Genomic DNA, 18,977 nt, shown 5'->3' with positions numbered 1-18,977 from the left:
CATAATAAATTAAAAAAAAAAAAGAGAGAAGCATTTAAGATCTGAAGTAAATTAGCAAGTGAGTCACGTAGGAAAGAGCATTCCAGGCAGAGGGAACAGCCAGTACAAAGGCCTGGAGGCAGGCTTGTAGAGACCTTCAAGGAGGAGACCCGTGTGGCAGGAATGGTTGGGGGTCAGGGAGGAGGTGAGTTCAGGGAGGATGTTGGCCTGGCGAGGAGGACCTTGGCTTTTATTCTAAATATGACAGAATGCCCTAGGTGGCTATTGCCCCCACCTAGCTTTGTGGAGGGACAATTGGCCAAAGTGTATAAATTTAATGGGGAGCTTCCCTGGCTGTCCAGTGGTTAGGGACTCGGTGCTTTTACTGCCGAGGGCGCGGGTTCAATCCCTGGTGGGGGAAACTAAGATCCCACAAGATCCCACAAGCCATGCGGCACGCATACATAAATAAATAAATAAATAAATAAATAAATTTAAGATGTACAACATGATTTACTACATGTACATATTGTAAAGTGATTACCACAATAAAGTTATTTAACCCATCCATCACTTCACATAGTTACCAATTTCTGGCGTGTATGGTGAGAACATTTAAGATCTACTCTCTTTGTCAATTTCGAGTATACGATACAGTATTAGCTATAGTCACCATGCTGTACATTGGATCCCCAGAACTTACTCATCTTGTGACTGAAAGTCTGTATCCTTTGACCACCATCTCCCCATTTCTCCCCCCACCCCCAGCCTCTGGCAACCACCATTCTTTTACTTTTTCATTTAATTAATTATTCATTACTTTTTATGGAGAGATAATTGACATATACCATTATATTCGTTTCAGATGTACACAGCGATTTAGTATTTGTACATGCTGTGAAATGATCACCACAGTAGATCTAGTTAACATCCATCACTCCACAGTTAGAATTTTTTTCTTGTTGTGAGAACTTGTAAGAGCTGCCCTCTGAGCAACTTTCAAATATATAATACAGTATTAACTATAGTCACCATGCTACGTGACATCTCTCTGTTTCTATAAATTCAGCTTTTTTAGATTCCATATATAAGTGAGATCATACAGTATTTGTCTTTCCCTGTCTGGCATTTCACTGGCATAACATTTTCAAGGTCCATCCATGTTTGTCACAAATGGCAGGATTTCCCTCTTTTTTTTATGGCTGAATAATATTCTGTTATGTATCTATATCACATTTTCTTTATCCACGCATCTGCTGACACAGATTGTTTCTGTATCTTGGCTGTTGAGAATAACGCTGCCATGGACACAGGGGTGCAGATATCTCTTTTGGAATACTGAGTTTGTTTCCTTTGGATATATACCAAGAAGTGGGATTGCTGGATCCTATGACAATTCTATTTTTAATTTTTTGAGGAACCTTCATCCTGTTTTCCATAGTGGCTGCACCAATTTACATTCCCACCAACAGCGCACAAGGGTTCCCCGCTGGGGGGCTTTGAGCAGGGAACAGACCTGATTTGATTTGGTTTTTCTTTCTATAGCTGAATAATATTCCATCATATGTACAACACATCTTCTTTTTTTCTGTTTAAATAAATTTATTTATTTATTGGCTACATTGGGTCTTCGTTGCTATGCATGGGCTTTCTCTAGTTGCGGTGAGCAGGGGCTACTCTTCGTTGCAGCGCGCGGGCTTCTCATTGCAGTGGCTTCTCTTGCTGAGGAGCATAAGCTCTAAGCACGCAGGCTTCAGTAATTGTGGCACATGGGCTCAGTAGTTGTGGCTTGCAGGCTCTAGAGCACAGGCTCAGTAGTCGTGGCGCAAGGGCTTTGTTGCTCTGAAGCATGTGGGATCTTCCCGGACAAGGGCTTGAAACTGTGTCCCCTGCATTGGCAGGTGGATTCTTTCTTTTTTTTTCCACCTATACTAAAATAGCAACTTTTATTTTTATTTTTTTAAGCTCTTTATTGGAATATAATTGCTTTACACTCGTACCAGTTTTTGAGGTACACCAAAGTGTATTTATACATATATCCCCATATCCCCTCCCTCCCACGACTCCTTCTCATCCTCCCTATCCTGGCCCTCTAAGGCATCACCCATCATCGAGTTGATCTCCCTTTGTTATACAGCAACTTCCCACTAGCTATTTTACATTTGGTAGTGTATATATGTCTATGCTACTCTCTCACTTCATCCCAGTCCCCCACAATCCCGTGTTCTCCAGTTCATTCTCTGCATCTGCATCCTTATTCTTGCCCTGTCACTGGGTTCATCAGTACCATTTTTTTTGATTCCGTATATATGAGTTAGCATACGGTATTTGTTTTTCTCTTTCTGGCTTACTTCGCTCTGTATAACAGTCTCTAGGTCTATCCACCTCATTACAAATAGCTCACTTTCATTCCTTTTTATGGCCGAGTAATATTCTATTGCATATATGTGCCACATCTTCTTTATCCATTCATCTGTTGATGGCCATTTAGGTTGCTTCCATGTCCTGGCTATTGTAAATAGTGCTGCAATGAACATTATGGTACATGTTTCTTTTTGGATTATGGTTTTCTGTTGGTATATGCCCAGTAGTGGGATTACTGGATCATATGGTAGTTCTATTTTTACTTTTTTAAGGAACCTCTAAACTGTTTTCCATAGTGGCTGTACCAACTTACATTCCCACCAACAGTGCAGGAGGGTTCCCTTTTCTCCACACCCTCTCCAACATTTATTGTTTCTAGATTTTTTGATGAGGGTCATTCTGACCGGTGTGAGGTGATACCTCATTGTGGCTTTGACTTGCATTTCTCTGATGATTAGTGATGTTGAGCATCTTTTCATGTGTTTGTTAGCCATCTGCATGTCTTCTTTGGAGAAATGTCTATTTAGGTCTTCCACCCATTTGTGGATTGGGTTATTTGGCAGGTGGATTCTTAACCACTGCGCCACCAGGGAAGTCCCTTGATTTGGTTTTAAAGGTCAGTAAGTGACAGGTTGATGGGAAACTTTCTAACAGAGGGATCAGGACCTGGACACACTACATGAGACCATTTATTATTGAGATGTGATGCGCCTGGAAGGGGCCCAGCACACCTAGTGAGGAACTCTTACCAAAATGAGCCGGAATCTGATCTAACTCCCAGTTTACAGGGACTTCCTGGCAATGGAAAGACATCCTGAGTAGCACCCCAAAGATTCCATCAGCCAAATCTAGGATGTGAAAAATGGCACGGGGCAAAATGACCCAGTTTCTTTAAGAAATGAGTGGCATTACCAAAGGGGAAAGGGGGAGGGGGGTGGGATAAATGAGCAGTTTGGGATTAAAATATACACGCTACTCTATATATAAAATAGATAACCAACAAGGACCTACTGTATAGCACAGGGAACTATACTCAATATCTTGTAATAACCTATAATGGAAGAGAATATAAAAAAGATATATATGTATATGTATAATATATGTTATATATATGTATATGTATAATTGAATCACTGTGCTATATATCTGAAACTAACACAACATTGTAAATCAACTGTATTTCAATAAAAAATAAAAAAGCAAGCGGCATACAAAAGGTTGGGGAATGGTCATAGCTTTAGATGACCTAAGCACCCAAATGAAGGCACTGCAGGGTGAGCCTTTGGTGCTGATTTGAACAAGCACGACTACAAAGTACATTTCTGGAACCATCAGGGAAACATGAACACTAACATTGCAAAATTGCTTATTGTGATAGGTGAGAAAGTGGGGATGAGGGTTGTGACTTTTAAAAAATGGATTTTAGGGAATTCCCTGAGGGTCCAATGATTAGGACTCTGAGATTTCACTGCCGAGCGCGTGGGTTCAGTTGGGGAACTAAGATCCTGCAAGCTGCATGGCCAAAAAAAAAAAAGTGGATTTTCAATGGGGAGTTATTGTTGCAGTAAGTTAGGAGTCTTTGTTGGGGATAATGAAAATTTTGAGTACAGGTAGTGTGATGGTTATACACTGTGAATATATTTAATGCCACTGAATCGTACACTTACAAGTGGTGAAAATGATAAATGTTATGTATATTTTACCCCCCCCCAAAAAAAACAACAACGAAGACCACAGTAACTGTAAATACTTTTACTTTGGCATCCAATAATTATTGTTTAAGCCATTTTGGATTTCTGTTTTTCTTTTGCTTGCTACTGGAATCATCCTGTCATGTCAGCTTTCATATTGATACAGTGCAAGATCCACCCTTCCTTAAATAAATGAGTGTGCTAGTATTTCTGATTCTAAATTTCCCTGAATGTGAATTTTGAGTACTAAGGAAAGCAAGTCATTGCTGTAACTTAAAAGGAGCAAACCTCATTCATTCCTTTTCATATCACACTGACATAAAAAGTAGTAATAATAATAAATCTAAGAACTTAGCATGTATTTCATTCCTGTTAAGTTCCAGAATTTTTTTTATAATAGTACTTATTTCTTTTTTATTTTATTATTTATTTATTTATTGGCTGCATTGGGTCTTCGATGCTGTGCACGGGCCTTCTCTAGCTGCAGCAAGCGGGGGCTACTCTTCATTGTGGTGCACGGGCTCCTCATTGCAGTGGCTCCTCTTGTTTGTGGAGCATGGGTTCTAGGCCCACAGACTTCAGTAGTTGTGCCTCACAGGCTGAAGAGTTGTGGCTCATGGGCTCTAGAGTGCAGGCTCAATAGTTGTGGCACATGGACTTAATTGCTCCGTGGCATGTGGGATCTTCCTGGAGCAGGGATCAAACCCATGTCCCCTGGATTGGCAGGAGGATTCTTAACCACTGCGCCACCTAGGAAGTCCCAAGTTCCAGAATTTTTCACATCTCTTCTTTTATCTTATTATGTATTTATTTATTTATTTGGTTGCCCTGGGTCTTAGTTGCAGCTTGCCAGCTCCTTAGTTGCAGCATGGGGGCTCCTTAGTTGTGGCATGCAAACTCTCAGCTGTGGCAAGTGTGTGGGATCTATTTCCCCGACCAGGGATCAAACCTGGGCCCCCTGCATTGGGAGCGCAGAGTTTTAACCACTGTGCCATCAGGGAAGTCCCCCTCACCTCTTCCTTTAAATCTGGCAAATCTTTTAGATGCTAATTCCTCAGTGAAAGTGTCATCAACTAGAAAGTGGCAAAGCTGGGATCTAATCCCAATCCCATCTTTCTATTTCCTATCATATCACTGTTTTGCACTACCTCTGTAGAACTTAAGCCAAAAAAAGAAAGTGATAACATTACGGAAAATTAAAGATAAAAAAAAATTTAAGAAAAGAGGACACGTTAGCTAACAAGCTATGCGTTGCTGAGGGCTTCAGAGGCTGAAGTCTGCAATTTTTCGTTTGTTTGTTTGCTTGCTTTGGCTGTGCCTCATGGCTTGTGGCATCTTAGTTCCCAGATCAGGGATCGAACCTCGAACCTGTGCCCCGCACAGTGGAAGTGCAGAGTCCTAACCACTGGACAGCCAGGAAGTCCCTGCAATTTATTCTGAAATGTCTAAAAAATGAGCTGGATGGGCAGGTGGGTAGAAATGTGCTGGTGCAGCATGGCAACCATGGTGGGAAAATCTAGGCGGTGGCCCCCGGGCCTTCCTGTATAATCCCCTCAACTTTTCTGCATGTTTGGAAATTGTCATAATAAAATGTTGGGGGGATAATGTCCTTTCCTACTCGAAATGTGTATTCAATTATCTTCTGAGATTTGCGTAAGGGAGTGATCGATGAAATAAAATCAGCAAAGTTGATGGTTATCTGATGAGGCCGGGTCATGGGCCCACGGGCGGCTGTACCATTCTTTCCACTATTGTGTGTTTGAACACTTCCTTACTAGATAATTGACAAATGAAAAGATGCTTCTGGCTCCCTTGGGAAGACAAGGGAGGGAAAGGGTGGCAGGAGTGGCCAAAGTGAGGGTAGGGTTCATGTTTCAGCATCTGCTTTCAGTTGGGAGGGTGCCCAGGGAGTGGAGCGGTCACCTTCGGGCTTTTCCCTAACTGAGGCCCCCCACCACCCCCAACCCCCCACCCCCACCCCAGGCCAGCCGTTCTGCCCACCCCCTCCCCCAACATCAGCCTCACCGGAAGTGAGGCCCAGGACAGCTCCTCTCCGCCCCCACCTCCACATCTGCTACTGATGTCAACAGCCAGGGTAGGCGCGGCCGTGTTTTTCAGTTCCCGCCTAGCCTCGAGGGAGGGGTGGACCCCCCATCCCCACCCCTTACTCACAATGATGGACACCGTCACACTCATACTAGGCCCTGCCCTGGGCCAGAAGAGGGGCCAGAGACGAACTTTTATTGCAAAATGGGGACCTTCGAGTCACAAGGATGCCAGACCTGTTACCTGACGCAGGGAGATGGAATCTGGCCCCTTCCCCTGGGTCTAACTGGGACTTTGATGCAGAGCAGGGGCGGTCAGTCAGTTGTGTGTGTGGAGTGGGGTGGGGGGAGCCAGGGAAGGTTTTCAACATGGTTATATAAGCTGGAGTGCGCACGCGTGCGTGCGTGTGTGTGTGTGTGTGTGTGTGTGTGTGTGTGTGTATGTGTGTGTGTGTTCCCCTGGCCTGAGGGTCCAGGTGTGTCCAAGTTTACTTGATCCCTAGGTCTGTGCACAATTGCATACTGGGGTGCGTCTGTATTTGGGAGCATTTGGGGGACCCGGGGGCCTGGAAAGGGGTGCCCTTGAGGGCGGAAGGTGCAGAGGAGGCTGGTGCCAGACCTCCATGGCAGCCATGTGTGTCAGCAGGAAGATATCCAGGAGGCGGGCTGGTGTCACACATGCACTGGCTGGCAGTGTGGCTCAGTGGTAGGGGGCATGTAGATGGCGACAGTCTCATGCCTGGATAGCAGTACAGTCACTCGAGGGCTGAGGACAGAGACGGTCTCTATGTGGTGACACAGACCCAGCATAGGGTGTGTTCTCTGCTCTCGGCTCCCAGAGAGGGTGGCCCTGGTAAGTCTGGTGCGTTAAGAGGGCATGTGGGCCGCAAACACTGTGGCTGTGTCCGCGGCTTGTGAGGGCGGCAGCTGAACCCCCATGTGTGGGTTGTGAGTCCAGGGGAGCTGTGCTGTGTATTCAGTTGGCGGGTTATCTGGGCATGTGGGTGTGATTCCAGATGGACTGAATTTATGTCCGTAGAAAGCTGTGTGGCCAAATGGCCCTGTGGCCCTCGAGGGTGTGTGGGCTGATGACCTGTGGATGTGTAGGCTCAGTGTATATGTGACCAACTCTAGAAAACAGCTACAGGTGTGCACATGTGGCTGCCTGTGGTGCAGACGCATGGCCCAGGAGACACAGCCACGTCTACCGCACCTGTGAAGGCTACCGCCTCCCAAGATTCTCTCCTTCATCCCGTCCACACGGTGGGGGGGATGCAGGTCAGTGGGGGCGGAATTGCAGCTGGAAGGCTTGGGGGATGTTGAAAAGGCCACTGACAGCTGGCTGGAGGCTCAGGGCACCCGGCGGGCACGGGCTCTCCAGTGAGAAGGCCTGCAGGATGGCTGTGAACAGAAGGAAGAGTTCGGTCCGAGCCAGGCCCTCCCCGAGGCAGATGCGTTTACCTGGAGGGGAGAGACAGATGGGGCTGGGTCAGCTGTCCTCATACCCAGGCCTGTGGGAGGACTAGTGTGGGGACAGGGGTGGCCCCAGCAGATACCTAAGGAGAAGGGCAGGAAGGCCTCGTGCTTCTTGAACTTTCCGTCGGCATCCAGGAATCGGCTTGGGTTGAACTCCTCAGGCTGTTCGAAGACCTTGGGGTCATGCAGGATGGAGCCAAGGAGGGGGAAGACTTCCGTGCCCTAGTGCGAGATCATAACAAAACTACAAATATGTATAAAAACAGATGATTGAACTTGGTGTACCCCCCAAAAAATAAAAAAAAATAAAAAAAAAAAACTACAAACATCCCTCATCCTCAAGGCCTTGGGTTGCCGAGGGTAGAGCACGGGTGTGTGGGGAAACTGGTTCACAAAACACAGCGGCATCAGTGTTTATCGAGCGCTTATTGTGAGTCAGGCATTTTCTTAAACATTATATATGCATTCTTGGCTTGGCCAAAAAGTTCGTTCGGGTTTTCCCATAACATCTTATGGAAAAGCCCAAACAAACTTTTTGGGCCAACCCAATACCTCATACGTAATAGGTACACGTATTATACTCACGTACACACAAACATGCACACAAACTCACTAAATCTTTTTAACAAGTCTAGGAAACAGTTATTAATATGATCCCCATTTTAAAGATGGGGGAATTCCTTGGTGGTCCCATGGTTAAGACTCCTCCCTCCCACTGCAGGGGACACAGGTTTGATCCCTGATCAGGGAACTAAGATCCTGTAAGTCGCTTGGCACAGCCAAAAAAAAAAAAACAGGAAAACAGAGGCCCCAGAGAATTTAAGCAACTTGCCCAAGGCAACATTTGGACATGGCAGAGCTTGTTATTTTTACACTTGTTTTTAAACTTTGGGGCTACTTTGTGATTTAGCTGTGGCTGTCCTAAGCCACCTGGCTCAGAGTCCAGCTTTCTGCTACTGTGGTCTTCCGGAGGTGAAGGATGGGTTCTGTCCATGAAGGCTCTCCCCGTGCTTAGGTTCGGGGAGAGGGGCAGCCCTTTCAGCTGAGATCAGAGTCACCGTGTTCCCAGGACTGCGGTGGAGGGTGAAGGGAGGTAGGGAGTATGAGGAGAGTATGAGGGATCTCCTTTGTTAGGGACTGTGGCTAATGGGGCTCTAAGTTGGGAACGTGCGTGAGGCTTCAGGAAAAGGTCACGCTAATGCTGTTCAACTAAGAAGGGCAGATAGCGGTTGTTAAAGCATAGGCTCTGGGTTCAAATCCTGCCCCTACCGCTTGTAGGCTGGATGAGCTTGGCTTCTAACCTTTCAAGGCCTCAGTTTCCTCATCTGTAAAATGGGTGTGATGATGTAGTGTTGCTCTGAAGATTAAAAAACGTAATACATGTAAAGCATTGAGAATGATACCTGGCACAGAGCAGGCCCTTGATCACGGTTGCCTGTTACTGCTGTTAAAATTATCAGTAGCTGTTGTAGTTGCAAGAGTCATTACTTTAGCAACAGTTGCTGCTTTGTTGTATACAGACGCCCCAGCCCCTGCGCAATGAGCTCATTTGGTGTTTCACAAGCACCATTTCACAGATTCCTTACAATCCCAGGTTGATACTATTATTGTTCCCAGTTTAGAAGAGGAGTAGATGGAGGTCCAGAGGGTGAAGTGGTTTGCCCAAGGTCTCAGACAGAAAACAGTGGGGCTGGATTCTAACTGCTATGAACCGGATGCTACAACGGAGCTCAAGGAGGGAGCAGCTGGCCAGGAGGGCACCTGCGGTTTCCAGGGAGATGTCGCCCCCTGGTGGTGCTGGCTCGGAGTTGCTCTGCAACGAAGGGGCGGAAACTGAGTGAGAGTGTGTTTGCGTGTGTGTAGGGAAGGAGGGAGGGCCTGACTGTGTTTGTAGCAGGGGTGGAGGGTGAGGGTCTCCGTCAGCCCTCAGTTCTCAAATTGCCTCCCTGCCTGTCACCTTATCTGATTGTCCCAACGACAACTGGAAGGAAGTAGAGTTAGGATCTACTGATCACACGGGGAAACCGAGGCTCAGAGACAGAGTCAAAAGGCAAGAGAAATGTACACAGAAAGAAACAGAGAGAGATGCAGAGACAGGGACACAGAAAAAGAGGGGACGATGTCAGCCAGAGAGCAGAGAGAAAGAGGAGGGAGAAGATGCAGAGAGAGAGAGAGAGAGACAGAGAGACAGACAGGACAGACCAAGATCCAGAACAAGTCAGAGACAAAAATAGGAATGGACTCAGGCCTCCAGGCCCGAGGCAGAGACAGCCACTGGGCCTGGCTGACCCGCACACCCACCTGGGGCAGGGTGTACCCCCGGAAGCGGGTGGTCTTGGTGAGGGCTCGGGGCACCCCCATGGGTACCAGTGCCAGGAGCCGCTGTGCCTCGTGCAGAACCGCATCTGTGTACGGGAGGCGGGCTCGGTCCCCCAGGCTTGGCGCCTGACCGGCCCCCAGCTCCCGCGTCAGCTCTTCCTGCACACGCTCTGCACCCAAGAAGAGAGTTGGAGGTCAAAGGTGGGGTGGGACCCTGGAATCCTCCCGTCTGAGGCCCCATCCTCTTTTTCTTTAAGGTTTACTTATTTATTTATTTGGCAGTCCTTGGGATCTTAGTTCTCCAACCATGGATCGGACGCGGGCCCTCGGCAGTGAAAGCTTGGAGTCCTAACCACTGGACCTCCAGGGAATTCCCACATGCCCCATCTTCTCCAGCAGATGTGGTTGGGGGTGAGGCTGGCAGGCAGGGAGGAAGAGTCCTCCAGCCCTGTGGAGCCCGGGTCCCACACATCCCCTGTGCTGGGCATCACATCTCTCCTGTTTCAATTCCCATAGCAATCCTGTGAGGTGGGAACCATAATCTAGTCCCATTTCCCAGATAAGGACACTGAGGCCCAGTGAACTGAAATCGCAGCTGACTCCGTGATTCCGCCAAGGGCACCATCTTCCAGGTCAGCTCACCCCACTGGCTCAACAGCATTGGATGCAGCTGCCTGACCCTAAAATGCTGGAGTTCCTTGGGGCACATTCCCAGCCCTGCCTCACCCACACACCCTCTCTCACCAACACAGCCTTCAGGTCTTGCCTGTGCTCTGATGATCCCAATTTGTTTCTTATCTCCAGTCCTGACCCGGGTCTCTCGTGGCCTTCTGGATGCCTCTCCCTGGTGGCCCCAGGCCCCTCACACTCAAATTGTCCCCAAATTGGCCTCAGCGTCTGCCCTGAAATAGCTCTTCTGTCCCCATCTCAGGGTGGCCTCACGGTCCCCCAGTCCCTTGGCCAGAGCCCCAGGCCTGTTCCCGGACGCCTCCCTCCCTCTTCATTCTCCACCACCTACCTACTTGCCCCCCCCCCCACCCCAGCTTGGCCCAGCTCTGTTCTCTCCCACCCAGGTCCCCACCCTGTCCTCCTCCCTGGTCTCCTGGCATTCTCTTTCACACCCTACAACCTACCTCTTCATGAAAGACCAAAGGATTTTTCTAAAATGCTCCTTTGACCCTGCCCTCCCCTGCTCAACAACCTTCCATGGCTCCCCACGGCTCAGGATTAGGCGCACGATGTATCACCAAGGCAGCAAGGCCAGAGACGTCTCCCGCCTCATTTCTCATTTCACTAGACCTCACGCTGCAGCCGGTAGTCCCCAAACTTCTCACTCTGCAGACACCCCGGATGCCGGCTCATTCTTGCCTCCAGGCTCTGGCTCCTGGACTGTCCACTCTCCTAAACATTCCTCCTCTCGAGCCCTCCCTCCTGTTCCCAGGGCCTGGCTGGTGGAGAAGGCGCCTACCTTGGACCTGAGGATATTTCAGCAGGAGCAGGAGGGTGTAGCGGATCGTGGTGCTGACTGTCACTGTCCCAGCAAACAGCAGATAAATGACTGTCATCAGCAGGTTCTTGTCAGTGAATTCTGTGTTTGGGTCTTGCTTTTCCTGAGGGAAACCAGGCAGAGGGGCTCAGAGAACACAGGCTGCGGGGAGTAGAGACCCAGTACAGCCAGGTTGGGGTACAGCACAGAAAGTTATAACTTTGTGAGGGAGTTTAAATACATGTGTGGGAAAGTTGGGAAGTGGGCTCTTGATATTAGCTCTCTAGGGGAGAAATGCTTTAAAAATGAAAGAGAGTGGCCACCATAAAGCAAACAAACAGAACATGACAAGTGCTGGTGGAGATGTGGAGAAATTGGAACCCCTGTCACCAAGGGGGCATAGAAAAGGGTGCCGCTGTTACCGCCAGTGGTACAGTGGTTCCTCAGAAAGTTACAATAGAATTCCCATGTGACCCAGCAGTTCCACTTCTGAGGATTCATCCAAAAGAGTAGAAAGCAGGACCTCAAAAGATATTTGTATACCCGCGTTCATAGCAGCACTATTCACAATAGCCAAACGGTGGAAGCAACCCCAAGTGTCCACTGATGGATGAAACGATAAAGAAAATGTGCTCTCTCCATGCAATGGAATATGATTCAGCCTTAAAAAGGAAGGAAATCTTGTCACATGCTACAACATGAATGAAACGAGAGGATATTATGCTAAGTGAGGTGAGCCGCAAAACGACAAATATCGCGTGATCTCGCTTATATGAGGTCCCTAGAGTAGTCAAATTCAGAGACCGGAAGTAGGAGGGTGGTGGCTGGGGCCTGGGGGAGGGGACCTGTTGTTTGATGGGTATAGAATTTCAGTTTTGCAAGTTGAAAAGCATTCTGGAGATGGGTGGTGGTAATGTGGATATCTAACATCGCTGAACTGTACACTTAAAAATGGCTAAGTTGGTAAGTTTTATGAGTACTTTACTATAATTAAATAAAAAAAAATTTTTTTTGGCCACACCGCATGGCTTGTGGGATCCTAGTTCCCCATCCAGGGATGCAACCTGGGCCCTTGGCAGCGAAAGCATGGAGTCCCATCCACTGGACCACCAGAGAATTCCCACATTTTTAAAATTTTTATTTTTTTACTGAAGTGTAGTTGATTTCTAATGTTTTAGGTATACAGCAGAGTGATTCAGTTATATATATACATTCTTTTTCAGACTCTTTTCCATTATAGGTTATTGCAAGACATTAAATATAGTTCCCTGTGCTATATAGTAGGTCCTTTTTGTTTAGCTATTTTATATATATAGTAGTGTGTATCTGTTAATCTCAAATATAATTAAATCTTTTTAATTTAAAAGATGAAAGGGAATGGAAATTCCCTGGTGGTCCAGTGGTTAGGGCTCCGTGCTTTCGTTGTTGAGGGCCCAGGTTCAACCTCTGGTTGGGGAACTAAAATCCCGCAAGCCACATGGCAGCCAAAAAAAGAAAAGGGGGCGGGGAGGACAGAGTCAAGAAAAAAAACTCTCTCTCCATGAACAGGGCGACTGCATTTATTTAAAGGATGTGGCCCTGAATATCTCCCACAATTGCAAAGTGTATACAATGCAAAACTAGTTATTTCCACAGGGGTCATCTTAATTCTAATCTTCTCATATGACAATTGTTCTCTTATAATTAATAAAAAGGACTTTATTAGTATAATTAGATATGGCAAGGTTTCATAAGTAAACGATTGTAATTTGCAGGAATTGTCCTGTGTGGGTGGGGGGACGTGATGGTGGGGATCGCTGGGGCAGGAGGCCTGGGCTGGGGGCTGGCTGAGGTTGGAGGGAGGAGAAAGGGGAGAGATGGAAGTGACTCAGACACACATTCACAGAGACATGGGCAGGGAGAAAGAGAGAGGGTGATAGAGCATCTCAGCCACACCCGGGTGTCAGGGCTGTCCAGGAGGCCCCCCAACCCTAACCTTCTCCCACCTCTGCCATCTTCAGCAGGAAGGCATCCACGACATCTCGCGCGGGGCCTGAGGTGTCCACGCTCCCCTGGTGCTGCTGCACCTGCTGGATGGCGAAGGCAGCCACGGTGCCCACCTGGCTGAGGAACTGCGTATAGGGGCCTGGGAGGTGCTGCAGGAGCCGGGAGAACATCTCATAGGTCTGCGGGGAGATGGGCAGCCGTTTTTATGGGGCCCTGGCCCTGAATCGGGGTGGAGGGGTGGGCGGACAGGGTGCTCACGGGTTACCTGGAAGAGGTGGGCAAGAGCCTTTGGGGAAGGTGGCCAGAGAGGGGTCCCACCCCCTCACCTGGGCCCATGGGGAGCTGACCCCCACAATGATGCCACCAGCTGCCCGGACCACGGCCTGGAACGCCTCATCGTCGTAGGGGAAGCGGAGGCCAAAGACGAGGGAGCAGATGATGTTGGAGGTGGCCTGGGCCAGCAGCAGGGAGGGGTCAAACGGCTGTCCTGGGGAGGAGGGCACAGGAAGGGGGGTTGTGATAGAGACGGGCAGAGGGGAGCTGACTTGGGGCAGAGCTGGTCCACAAAGATGGAATGGGGGCCAGACACGATCGGAAAGAGACAGGCAAATGGTGAGACAGAGATAGACAGACAGGGAGAGACCGAGAGAGACAGACGGACAGACAGAGTCAGGGAAAGAGAGAGTCAGACATGGGGACTCCCCTGGCGGTCTAGTGGTTCAGACTCCGAGCTTCCACTGCTGAGGGCCCGGGTTGATCCCTGGTCAGGGAACCAAGATCTCACATGCCACTTGGTGCGGCTAGAAAAAGAAAAGAAAGAAAGAGAGAGAGAGAGAGAGAGTTAGACATGGAGAGAGACAGACTTACAGGAGAGAAAAACAAAAATAGAGAAAGAGAAGAGGCAGCAAGAGTGAGGTGACAGTACCAGGGACACAGAGACCCGCCTGGAGACAGCAGGATGGACAGAAGGTACAGGAGGAGAGAGGTGAAGTGACTAGAGTCCCCAGCCCAGCCCCCAAGGGAAGAAAGTCCTACCACACTCAGGCACCCTGCTACCTTTTGTCCCCCGGAGCGCCTCCACCAGACACTGGACCTCTGCCTGGATCAGCTCCTCGCCTTCTCGCTTCCCCATGCCCAGGTCCCGCAAGGCCATTGTGGTGAACTTCCTCAGGTGCCTCCAGTGCTCCCCATTGGAGAAGAAAACCCCTGCACAGAAGGCTAGACTTAAGGAGGGATCGGCCCTCCGCCATTCCCCAGGACTCCTCTCTTCCTCCCAGTGAGGTGCCGTGTCTTCAGTCCGTATGAGCCTAGTCCAGGGAAGAGGACTCAGGAGCTGCTCAAAAACTGCCTAACCTTGTGTCTGAGGGTGACCTTCTCTTGAGGGGCTTGGTAACTGGGATCATCCAGGCTCCTGTGTTCTGGAAGAGTGAAGATTTCTTCCTTCCTTCTGGCTATCCATCTTTTTATTCCTTTATTCACCCACCCATGCATTTATCCTTCCTTCCTCTTTGCTTTCTCCCTCCCTCCCACCCTTCCATCCATCCATCCCTCCATCCATCCATCCATCCATCCCAACATTTAGGGAGTATTATTGGGTCCCATGTCCCATGCCATTTGGAGGTCGAACAGGGAGGGAAGAGGATGGAATTGCCCTGTTTTCCTCTTTATCCAAGAGGCCTGCTCTGGACAGACCCTTCCCTGCTCTGAGCTGTTTCCCTTTGTGGAATGCCAGCCCATAGTGGCCTCCTGGATGCCTCCTGCTGAATGTCCCCTGCCCTCCCATCCCTCCACTGTGTCCCAAACTGGCCTCAGCATCTCTCTTCCTGTCTCAGCCGCCGACCATCCCATCCCCTGGCTAGAGCCCTGCATTCCTCTCCCGACTACCTCCCCTCCCCACTCCCCGGCCCCAGCCTTGGTCCAGCCCAGTCCCTTCCCTAGGCTCCCCGATAGCAACAAGAGGATCTTTCTTACTCTGACTCTACCCTTTCCCAGGAAAACCCAAAGTCCAAACACTGGCTTGACTGAGGCCCTGCGTGATCAGGCTCTGCAGACTCATCCAGCTCTGTTACTTATTCAATCACACTGGCCTTTTCTCACTTCCTCAAATGTGTCAGGATGCCCCCTCTAGGCCTTTGCCTCTGCTCTCCCCTCTGCCTGGATCAGTCACTTCTTCATCCTCAGTGAATGCCACTCAGCCTTTAGGTCTCAGTTCAAATGTCACCTCCTCTAGGAAGGCTTCCCTGATTCCTCCCATTGTCTCCCCAACTCCCTCTGCTCCCCTGGTCAGTAAAGGTCCCCTGTGTCCTGCTCTTAAGGCTGTACCTCTCATTTTAGAAATCTAGTCTCTCCCTCCATTGTCTTATTGCAAAGCCCGCATCTCCCACGGTAAGACATGTCACCACATCTGTCACCTCTGTGTCCGCAGTACCAAGCCAAGTGTAATGAAAATTTGTCAGTTGATGAATCAATGCATCTTCTCTCACCTCCGTGGTTTCGTATGTGCTGGTCTCTCTGCCTGGAACACCCTTCCCACACATCCTATGAGTCTCAGCTCAGATACCCCATCTTTCAGGAAGACTTCTTGGACAACCTCCGCCCGGCAGGCTGGGCCAGGCGCCTCCTCCAATTCCTCCAGTCCCAGGGCTTCCCCTAGGCCGGCCCTGACCTCTCTGGACTGTCACTGTCTGGTGACAGGTCTGTCTCCTCCTGGCTTGTGTGCTCTGGGGGAGCAAGGCTGAGGCTGTTAATTCACTGCTGTGTTCCCTGGATCACCCAGCACCAGCCTCCCACTTTCCATCTTAACATAGAGAATAGTTTGTACTCACTAATTCCCAGTGCCTCAAATGCTCTCCCTCTTCCTTCCAGCCCTGGGACTTCGCCTGGAGCAGTAATAACGCTACTACAACCAAGTAACTAACTTACTTCATGCTGTCCTCAGTACAATCCTATGCAATAGGCACTGTTATCATCCCATTTTATAGATGAAGAAACAGAGGCCCAGAGACACTGACCCATGCATGGAAGGTCACATACCAGTAAGGGGTGGCAGGCTCTCCGTGAAGGACCCAGTAGCCTCCAGCGCCCCTTGTGACTCACCATGGCCATCAAAGGTCCCGTCCAGCGTTGCCACCATCCCCCGCCCGCTGAACTCCTCGGCCTGACCTCCCAGGGCCTCCTCCACAGCCTCGCGTCCAACCAGGACCACCACGCGCCGCCAGGGTCCCAGGTACACGGTGAACACCGGTCCGTACTTCTTACTCAGCTGGGAGGGGGAGCGAGAAGGGGTGAGTGATGCGGGGCAGGCTGCTGCCTCTTCAAGTCTATGTTTCTCCATCGTGGCCCCTGTTGCTGGATGAACCACCTAAGAGGAACCCCTCCTGCCTCTGCCTCGCCCCTTTGGAAGATTCAGTTCTTGTTTTGCACCAGGCTCCTAGCACCAACCCCCTCCTAAGAGTCCTCCTTCCCCAAACTCCCTCACCCAACACACCCTCTGGTCCTCATCCTTTTACCGCCTGCAGAGCCCTAACTTCTGACACCGGGACAACCCAGAACCCACCCCTACCCCCACAGCTCAGACATATAGCAGCAAAAATGGGCAGCTGTGGCCTCCCATAATCCCTAGGCTCTTCCCCCTGGCCCGCCCCCCAAAAAAGCACAACCCCCCCCCCCCGAACTAGCCACTCCTTTCAATCACTGCTAAATCCTCAAATTCTGGAGCAGATACTACTGAGCGCTGGTACCATCTCTCCCCAAGATCGCTACCCTCCTTGCCGTGTCTGGATGAACTTAGAATGGGGAACCTCTGGCCTCTTCTCATCCCCCCCCCCCGCCGAAAAAAAAAGTTTGGGACTGTCTCAGACTTCTTTCTCACTGTCCTTCCTTTCTCTGTCCTAGGAACTTCCAGCTCCCTCCTAGCTGAGATCCAACTATCCCCCCCAGCCCTCCATCGCCATTGGTCTCTGCAGACAGATTCCTGGAATCCTCCAGCCTCTGCCTCCGACTCCCCCGGGACACCTCTCTCCTTTTTATTCTCTACCCCCTGCTCAGGATACTCACTTGTATCTCCCCGCTACCTCTCCCGCTGGGACAAGCCACCACCATCACACCATCAGCTTCTCTTCTGCTTGAAGACTGTCTCTCTCACCTTTTGTTCCCTGCCACACACCCCCCCGCCCCCGCTGCCCCCCCCTTCCCCCAAGATTCTGCCAATCTCTCTAACCTGGGACCCCTGCCACTCTGGATCCTGCTTCTCAGCTCTCTCGCCCGCTCCGGGATTCTGTGGGCAGGATTCCGTCCCTCCTAGCCCGGCTCCACCACCCCTCTCTCCCCACAACTTCCCTAGCTCTCTCAGCCCTGGACCCCTGCTCCCACCCCATCCCAGGGCATCCATAGCCCCTTTGCCCTGGGACCCTTCGTCCGCATCCTCTAGGATACCCAAAGGCCACTCTGCGTGGTTTCTCTTCCTGGGGTCCTTTCCCTCTCTTGGCCCTGGTACCCCTCCCACCCGCTCCTAGCCAGGGCGTCCGCGCGGCCCCTCACCCGCAAGAGCCCCGGGTACAGCGCCCCAGGCCGGAGCTGCAGGAGGTTCCCCAGCAGCGGCAGCGGCGTGGGCCCGGGGGGCAGGTGGCCTCGGGTCCGGGTCCCAGGCAGCGCCAGCCTCAGCAGCAGGAGCAGCAGCAGCACCACCAGCAGCGCCCAGGTGCCCGCCGCCTCCATCGCGGCAGGTCGGCTGCTTCTCCGGCTCCCAGACGCTGCAAGCGGCTGGGCCCGTGCAGGGCGGGTGCCGGGCGGCTCCTTCCCTGAAGAGATCTGGCGGAGGGAGGCGGGGCAGCTAGGCTTTCCCCGTGCCTACGGGCAGGATTCTCTCCCTGCCGCCGGATTTCTTTCTCCCAGGCCACCGCCGCCGCCTGGTGTCCTGCAGCTAGTCACCCAGGTTCGAGGGGGCGGAGACAGCTCTTTGCGCCCCAGGTAGGGCGTGGGCAGGCGGGAGGCACCTGGAAGCCAGAGACTTTGGCCGCCTCCAGGAGGCCACACCCCGTGCCTGGCGGTGACCCCGCGCCGCCCTGCCCAACCCCTACCTCCCTCTTCACTGTTATGGGGTGTGCATTCGCGCGCGTGTGTGGTGTTTTTAAGCCAATTTCCTTCGGCATCTTACATCTTCACCACACACTAGAAGGAGGGACGTGACCTTTAACAATATGTAAAACAACTAATCCGCAAGGACCTACTGTATAGCAAAGGGAACTATATTCAATAGCTTGTAATAACCTGTGATGGAAAAGAATCTGAAAAAGAATCAGTTATATATATAACTAAATATATATATATATAACTGAATATATATATATATAACTGAATCACTGTGCTGTATACCTGAAACTAACACAACATTGTAAATCAAACATACTTCAGAAAAAAGGTAATTAATTAATTAATTAGTTAACAAAACAAAAGAACAATAAAGGATCTGAGGTTCAGAGAGCCTTAGGCCACACAGATAACAAAATGACACAGCTGGGATTTGAACTCAGGCCAGACTGAATGATTGGCCAAATCATTCATTCATTTAGTCATGTGGTCTAGTGGTTAGAAACATGATGTTTCTAGACTACTTGAGTTCACAGCCTAGCT

The 18,977-nt window shown here is 50.1% G+C and overlaps 1 protein-coding gene across 3 annotated transcripts; it reads right to left on the bottom strand.

The window, feature by feature from the left end:
- Window positions 1-6,991: 6,991 nt before the first annotated feature.
- On the bottom strand, window positions 6,992-18,253 carry LOC130838612 (cytochrome P450 2S1). Of its 3 annotated transcripts, none has more exons than XM_057711960.1 (9): window positions 17,886-18,253; window positions 16,443-16,608; window positions 14,403-14,552; window positions 13,673-13,833; window positions 13,346-13,525; window positions 11,343-11,484; window positions 9,857-10,044; window positions 7,636-7,777; window positions 6,992-7,540 (listed from the first exon to the last, which is right to left on the bottom strand). In XM_057711960.1, exons 1-9 carry the CDS (start codon window positions 18,060-18,062, stop codon window positions 7,359-7,361), a joined length of 1,488 nt encoding a protein of 495 aa, XP_057567943.1. In that variant the 5' UTR covers window positions 18,063-18,253; the 3' UTR covers window positions 6,992-7,358. The 3 variants fall into 3 exon arrangements, with proteins under 3 accessions (XP_057567943.1, XP_057567944.1, XP_057567945.1); XM_057711961.1 differs by having other exon boundaries at window positions 13,694-13,833; XM_057711962.1 differs by lacking the exon at window positions 14,403-14,552.
- Between the last annotated feature and the right edge of the window lie 724 nt (window positions 18,254-18,977).

Source organism: Hippopotamus amphibius, chromosome 16 (assembly GCF_030028045.1).
Source record: "Hippopotamus amphibius kiboko isolate mHipAmp2 chromosome 16, mHipAmp2.hap2, whole genome shotgun sequence".
NCBI lineage: Eukaryota > Metazoa > Chordata > Mammalia > Artiodactyla > Hippopotamidae > Hippopotamus > Hippopotamus amphibius.
Note: the sequence above shows the minus strand (reverse complement) of the source record. Positions and strands in the feature narration are given on the sequence as shown.